We start from the raw sequence: 8231 nt of genomic DNA, 5'->3' as shown, positions 1-8231 counted from the left end.
CTCTGAAGCCGCGTTCGGTGCATGTATTTACTCGCGTTGTGAAAACAAACAAGGACACGTACGAATCTCGCTATTAGCATCGAAGTCACGTTTAGCACCACTAAAACGGGTTACATTACCGCGATTAGAACTTAATGCAGCCGTTACAGGAGCGCATTTATACGATCGTGTGAAGCAGGCGATGGGACTCGAATCAGCGGAGTCATATTTTTGGTCCGACTCGACAGTTACGCTGCATTGGCTGAGTTCACCGCCCAACAATTGGAAAACGTATGTAGGCAATCGCGTCGCGGAGGTGCAAGCCTACTCACATCTCCATCCCTGGAAACACATTGCGGGATGTTCGAATCCTGCTGATTTGGTATCACGAGGCGTGACCGCAGCAGATTTCGTGAAAAGTGCACTGTGGAGCAGCGGTCCAGAGTGGTTAATTCGTCCAGCGTCTGAATGGCCAAATTCAACACCAACGGTTGCGGATGGTGCCGAGCTAGAGATTCGTCAAGTGAGTGCAGCGGTTGCCGTCATCGAGACAGTGCATCCTTGGTTCGAGCGGTACTCATCATACACCAAGCTTCTACGCGTCATTGGGTATTGCCTTAGATTCGTGCGCAATGCTAAGGAGAAGTGCCGTACTCGCCGCGATCCATTGGAGCCCCCAGCATCATCAACTATCACTCCGGACCTCATGGAAGCTGCTAAAACTGTGCTATGCAAGCTGGCACAGCAAGACGCATTTCCAACGGAGCTCGAGCGGTTGAGGATGCGTGAGGTGGTTCCAAAGCGCTCACCACTTAGACGTCTGAGCCGTTCATCGACAGCGAAGGAGTTATGAGAGTAGGAGGGCGCCTCAAGCTCTCACAACTGCCTTATCAATCGAAACATCCAATTCTTCTGCCCAAGAAGCACATCTTCGCACGCCGCATCGCAGAGCACCTTCATAGAGAACTCATACATGGTGGCGGAAGATTGCTGCTTTCCCAGATTCGCGAAGAATTTTGGCCACTCGACGGACGACATCTGGTGAAAAGCGTCGTTAGGCACTGCTTACGATGCATTCGCCAACAGCCCATACTTGCGCAGCAACAAATCGGGCAGTTACCATCATCGCGGATCACACCGAATCGACCGTTCGCGACCCTCGGAGTGGACTATGCTGGGCCGATCTACCTACGACCGATCCACAAACGAGCAGAGCCCGCCAAAGCATACCTCTGCGTATTTGTTTGCTTTGCTACGAAGGCTGTTCACCTGGAACTAGTGGGTGATTTGACCACTGCTGGTTTCCTAGCATCACTTCGACGGTTTGCATCGCGCCGAGGACGTCCGTCCCATATCTACTCGGACAACGGTAAAAACTTCGAAGGCGCAGCCCGGGAGCTTAGTGAGCTATTCGAGATGTTCCATGATGAGGAGCAAAGCAACATCATCGTTTCGACTTGTGCTGATATGGGCATCACTTGGCACTTCAGTCCACCAAGGGCTCCACACTTTGGCGGATTGTGGGAAGCTGCAGTGAAGACCGCCAAAAGGCACCTGTTTCGCCAGCTGGGCAGCACGAGACTGCCTTATGAAGGATACATCACTGTGCTGCACCAAATAGAGGCAGCAATGAATTCGCGTCCGCTGTTACCTATGTCGGACGACCCCAACGATTTAGCCGCTTTAACACCTGCACATTTTCTTATAGGCACATCCATGAACGCCATCCCCGAGCCGGACTATTCAAACCGAAAGACGTACACCCTGAGCGAGTGGCAGAAGTGGCAACTGCTCGTCCAGCGCTTCTGGAAACATTGGGCCAGCGAGTATCTACAAGAGATGCAAAGGGATACGATGAAGACCTGCAGCAATTCAGATTTCGCACCTGGCAGACTGGCAATCCTGATGGACGAGGCTCTTCCTACAACACAATGGCCACTCGCGCGGATAGTTGAGACGCACCCCGGCACGGATAGTTTGACACGTGTGGTAACATTAAGAACTGCAAAGGGAATTTCGGTTAGGCCAATCGCTAAAATTTGCTTGCTACCGGAGGCAACAAACTGAGCTTATCACCACGTGGAGAATAATTGTTGACGAGTGTCAAGGGGGCGGAGGATGATCAGGCAAAAATTGACATTCAAACACGTAAACAAAAACATAGGCAATTATGGCAATTACGGCCATAATTGATTTATAGGGCCGAACCCGTTACGTCAAAAAGGGGAACTAAAAGGGAGTTACAAAAAGGTTATAAAAGATAGTTGCAATAAAGCAAAACTCTCTCTTCCACCAAAAATCACCCGGGTAATTATAAAACGCAGCTGAAGCCATCCGAAACATACCCCGAAAGAAAACTCGCGCAAGAACATTGGTGCCGTGACCAGGATTCTTGAAATACGAACGTTGGTTAATTTTATCTTCGCGATTTCGGGCCGTTTTCATTGCGCGATACCATAAACGCTACGTACGCCGTTTTTCGATTCAAAATGCCCGCGGAACCCATCATCCTTTCGTCGAGAAGAGCGATCCTTCTCGTTTCACTTAGCCGTTACGAAAGCTTCGTTCGCGATTTTCAACAAGACCGTGATCTTGTTGAAGTAGAAGCCAGAATATCCAAGTTCGAAAGGTTATGTGAAGATCTTGAAAAGCTGCAGCAGGAGCTTGAAGACGGAGCTACAACCGAAGAGGAGGTCAAGCAAAATGAAGCTCTTCGCGCCGATTTCGAGCCTCGTTTGATACGGGTGGAAGCAGAACTGAAGGCAAAAAGACCCTCACAAGGCTCGTCATTTAATGCCACCGGTAATTCCTTGGCTGGTATTAAACTTCCGACCATATCACTGCCTCAGTTTCATGGGGATTACATGGAATGGCTTACGTTTCGGGACACGTTCGAGTGTCTGATTCACGACAACCGTGATCTTCCCGCCATCCAAAAGTTTCATTACTTGCGCGCAGCGATTAAGGGTGAAGCAGCACAAGTGATAGAAGCGATCACTATTAGCGCGGCAAATTACGAGATAGCGTGGCAGGCATTAACGGCGCGCTACTCCAACGAATATTTATTGAAAAAACGTCACTTGCAAGCACTGTTCACTATGACGCCCGCGAAAAGGGAAACCGCGACCGCACTGCACCTCTTAGTGGACGAGTTCGAACGGCACAAGAAAACCCTTGACCATCTTGGGGAAAGGACGGATACATGGGGTGTTTTGCTGGAACACTTGTTGTGCACCAAGTTGCCAACAAGCACACTGAGGGACTGGGAGGAGCACGCATCAAACGAAGAAAGCCCGACGTATGCTAGCCTGATTGTTTTCTTGCAGCGCCGTATGCGAGTGCTTGAAACGCTATCGGTGAACAAGGAGCAGGATGTCAGTTTTAGCGAAGCGCAACATCATACAAAACGGATGCCACCCACGCGGCTAGGAAGCTTTGCAGCGGCATCAAATGCTGTACGCAAATGCTCTCTGTGCGATTCAGAGCATTTTATTGCAAAGTGTTCCCGATTCATTGCATTGAGCCCGAACGAACGCCATCGCACCGTAATGAACGCACGATTATGTTTGAATTGCCTTCGAGACAATCACCGCGCCCGCGACTGCACTTCGCAGTACAAATGCCGCCACTGTAATTCACAACACCACACTATGTTGCACTCACACACGTCACAGGATCACTCTGCCGGAACATTCTCCACTGCCATGCCAGCTGCGAGCATTGGACCAGCCACTAACGATCACACGGCAAATCTTCAGCGAACTTTCGCAGCAGCAATGGAGCGAGCACCAACGCAGGTTTTGCTCCAAACTGCCATCATCAATATAGTTGATTCTTTCGGATTAGTTCATCCAGCTCGAGCACTTTTGGACAGTGCCTCGCAGCCTGATATGATAAGCAGTCAGCTCGCTCATCGACTGAGGCTAAAAAGAAAGAAGGTTAATGTTATGCTGCAGGGTGCAGGCCAATCTACCCGTCCGCTGAAAGAATCCGTTCACGCGAAGATTGCCTCACGAACGAAACAGTTTGAAGTGGGTGTCGAATTTTTGATTGTCGACAAGTTGATGGCTAAGCTGCCGCTGCGGGACGTTAACACGACGAGCTGGAACATCCCGTCCGAGCTGATCCTAGCCGATCCAGAGTTCTACAAATCTTCGGCAATCGACATTATTCTTGGCGCTCGACATTATGCTGCTTTCTTCGAAGGTAGCGCCCAGCTCAAACTAGCACCTACCCTTCCAACGCTGCAGGAAAGCGTATTCGGATGGGTCGTCACTGGTTCGATTGGATCGCCAGAGCCTTCGGAAGGCACTTCTAATGTTGCTCACACGACAGCTGTAATTTGTATGACAACTCTAGAAGAATCCATCGAGCGGTTTTGGAAATCAGAAGAGTTATGGTTCAACGATGGCTACTCACCCGAAGAACGCCAATGTGAGGCTATTTACCGAAACACAACCCAGCGGGATCCATCGGGTCGATACATAGTTCGTCTTCCGAAGCAACCAGATTTCTTTGACAAACTTGGACTGTCAAGGGATATGGCTTTGAACCGCTTTATACTTCTCGAAAGAAGACTCCAACGTGATCCAGACCTAAAAGAAGAATACCACAAGTTCATGAAAGAGTACTTGGAACTGGGGCACATGACTCCCACGTCTCCAGCAGACAATGATCACGGGTATTACTTACCGCACCATCCCGTTTTGAAAGAATCTAGTACGACGACAAAGCTCCGGGTCGTTTTCGACGGATCAGCGAAGACATCTACTGGATATTCGCTAAACGATGCATTGCGTGTCGGTCCAGTAGTGCAAGACCAGTTGCTGGATATAATTCTTCGTTTTCGCACCTACAAAGTAGCGCTCGTTGGTGACATCGCGAAAATGTACAGGCAGATAGAAGTCCATCCTGATGACCGTCGGTTTCAACGCGTGTTGTTTCGATTCTCACCGGATGCTTCAGTGGAGACTTACGAGCTGAATACGGTGACCTACGGGCTTGCTCCATCTTCTTTTTTGGCTACGCGTACGTTGCTGCAGTTGGCCGAGGATGAAGGCACGAACTTTCCGCATGCTGCACAAGCTTTGGTTCAAAATTTCTACGTGGACGACTTCATCGGTGGTGCTGATTCAGAGGAGCAAGCAAAGCAACTACGAGAGGAGCTCGATGAATTGTTAAAAAAGGGTGGATTCTCTCTGCGAAAATGGACCTCTAGTAAGTTGGCCGTGCTCTCTGGTTTGACGGAGGATCAGATCGGAACGCAGTCAACGCTTCAATTTATGCCCGACGAGAAGATAAAGGCACTCGGTATCGCTTGGGAGCCCGAAGCTGACGTTTTATCCTTCGAGTCGCGGATCGACGCCGACACTAGCTACCCCACAATGCGGTTAATATTCTCTGGCATCTCCCGAATGTTCGATCCGATAGGATTGATATCGCCGATCATCATTCGCGCTAAGTTGCTGATGCAGGAATTGTGGGTGCAGAAGCCTGGCTGGGATAATCCTGTTTCTGACAGCATCTATAAAAAGTGGACATCCATTAAATCCGACTGGCCAATTATTTCCGGTTATAAAAGTGATCGCTACGCTCTCTTACCTGATTCTCGCGTTCAGTTACATACGTTTTGTGATGCCTCTGAAGCCGCGTTCGGTGCATGTATTTACTCGCGTTGTGAAAACAAACAAGGACACGTACGAATCTCGCTATTAGCATCGAAGTCACGTTTAGCACCACTAAAACGGGTTACATTACCGCGATTAGAACTTAATGCAGCCGTTACAGGAGCGCATTTATACGATCGTGTGAAGCAGGCGATGGGACTCGAATCAGCGGAGTCATATTTTTGGTCCGACTCGACAGTTACGCTGCATTGGCTGAGTTCACCGCCCAACAATTGGAAAACGTATGTAGGCAATCGCGTCGCGGAGGTGCAAGCCTACTCACATCTCCATCCCTGGAAACACATTGCGGGATGTTCGAATCCTGCTGATTTGGTATCACGAGGCGTGACCGCAGCAGATTTCGTGAAAAGTGCACTGTGGAGCAGCGGTCCAGAGTGGTTAATTCGTCCAGCGTCTGAATGGCCAAATTCAACACCAACGGTTGCGGATGGTGCCGAGCTAGAGATTCGTCAAGTGAGTGCAGCGGTTGCCGTCATCGAGACAGTGCATCCTTGGTTCGAGCGGTACTCATCATACACCAAGCTTCTACGCGTCATTGGGTATTGCCTTAGATTCGTGCGCAATGCTAAGGAGAAGTGCCGTACTCGCCGCGATCCATTGGAGCCCCCAGCATCATCAACTATCACTCCGGACCTCATGGAAGCTGCTAAAACTGTGCTATGCAAGCTGGCACAGCAAGACGCATTTCCAACGGAGCTCGAGCGGTTGAGGATGCGTGAGGTGGTTCCAAAGCGCTCACCACTTAGACGTCTGAGCCCGTTCATCGACAGCGAAGGAGTTATGAGAGTAGGAGGGCGCCTCAAGCTCTCACAACTGCCTTATCAATCGAAACATCCAATTCTTCTGCCCAAGAAGCACATCTTCGCACGCCGCATCGCAGAGCACCTTCATAGAGAACTCATACATGGTGGCGGAAGATTGCTGCTTTCCCAGATTCGCGAAGAATTTTGGCCACTCGACGGACGACATCTGGTGAAAAGCGTCGTTAGGCACTGCTTACGATGCATTCGCCAACAGCCCATACTTGCGCAGCAACAAATCGGGCAGTTACCATCATCGCGGATCACACCGAATCGACCGTTCGCGACCCTCGGAGTGGACTATGCTGGGCCGATCTACCTACGACCGATCCACAAACGAGCAGAGCCCGCCAAAGCATACCTCTGCGTATTTGTTTGCTTTGCTACGAAGGCTGTTCACCTGGAACTAGTGGGTGATTTGACCACTGCTGGTTTCCTAGCATCACTTCGACGGTTTGCATCGCGCCGAGGACGTCCGTCCCATATCTACTCGGACAACGGTAAAAACTTCGAAGGCGCAGCCCGGGAGCTTAGTGAGCTATTCGAGATGTTCCATGATGAGGAGCAAAGCAACATCATCGTTTCGACTTGTGCTGATATGGGCATCACTTGGCACTTCAGTCCACCAAGGGCTCCACACTTTGGCGGATTGTGGGAAGCTGCAGTGAAGACCGCCAAAAGGCACCTGTTTCGCCAGCTGGGCAGCACGAGACTGCCTTATGAAGGATACATCACTGTGCTGCACCAAATAGAGGCAGCAATGAATTCGCGTCCGCTGTTACCTATGTCGGACGACCCCAACGATTTAGCCGCTTTAACACCTGCACATTTTCTTATAGGCACATCCATGAACGCCATCCCCGAGCCGGACTATTCAAACCGAAAGACGTACACCCTGAGCGAGTGGCAGAAGTGGCAACTGCTCGTCCAGCGCTTCTGGAAACATTGGGCCAGCGAGTATCTACAAGAGATGCAAAGGGATACGATGAAGACCTGCAGCAATTCAGATTTCGCACCTGGCAGACTGGCAATCCTGATGGACGAGGCTCTTCCTACAACACAATGGCCACTCGCGCGGATAGTTGAGACGCACCCCGGCACGGATAGTTTGACACGTGTGGTAACATTAAGAACTGCAAAGGGAATTTCGGTTAGGCCAATCGCTAAAATTTGCTTGCTACCGGAGGCAACAAACTGAGCTTATCACCACGTGGAGAATAATTGTTGACGAGTGTCAAGGGGGCGGAGGATGATCAGGCAAAAATTGACATTCAAACACGTAAACAAAAACATAGGCAATTATGGCAATTACGGCCATAATTGATTTATAGGGCCGAACCCGTTACGTCAAAAAGGGGAACTAAAAGGGAGTTACAAAAAGGTTATAAAAGATAGTTGCAATAAAGCAAAACTCTCTCTTCCACCAAAATCACCCGGGTAATTATAAAACGCAGCTGAAGCCATCCGAAACATACCCCGAAAGAAAACTCGCGCAAGAACACAAGTTTTTTGGAAAAATTTTTTTTGCTTCAATCTCGCCAAAATCGTTTTTTTCGAGAAAAATTTAGCCCCAGGAGTCGAAAAAAGTAGGCGAAAACCAAGTTTTTTGGAAAAAATGTTTTTGCTTCAATCTCGCCAAAATCGATTTTTTCGAGAAAAATTTAGCCCCAGGAGTCGAAAAAAGTAGGCGAAAACCAAGTTTTTTGGAAAAAATTTTTTTGCGTCAATCTCGCCAAAATCGTTTTTTTCGAGAAAAATTTAGCCC

General features: G+C 49.4%; 1 protein-coding gene across 1 annotated transcript; it reads left to right on the top strand.

The window, feature by feature from the left end:
• Nucleotides 1-2468: 2468 nt before the first annotated feature.
• Nucleotides 2469-7664, top strand: LOC131292954 (uncharacterized). Its single transcript, XM_058321042.1, has 2 exons — nucleotides 2469-3353; nucleotides 3654-7664. Exons 1-2 carry the CDS (start codon nucleotides 2469-2471, stop codon nucleotides 7662-7664), a joined length of 4896 nt encoding a protein of 1631 aa, XP_058177025.1.
• The last annotated feature ends 567 nt before the right edge of the window (nucleotides 7665-8231 follow it).

Source organism: Anopheles ziemanni, unplaced genomic scaffold (genome assembly GCF_943734765.1).
Source record: "Anopheles ziemanni unplaced genomic scaffold, idAnoZiCoDA_A2_x.2 scaffold_827_ctg1, whole genome shotgun sequence".
Classification (NCBI taxonomy): Eukaryota; Metazoa; Arthropoda; class Insecta; order Diptera; family Culicidae; genus Anopheles; species Anopheles ziemanni.
This window is presented reverse-complemented; position numbering and strand designations above follow the sequence as displayed.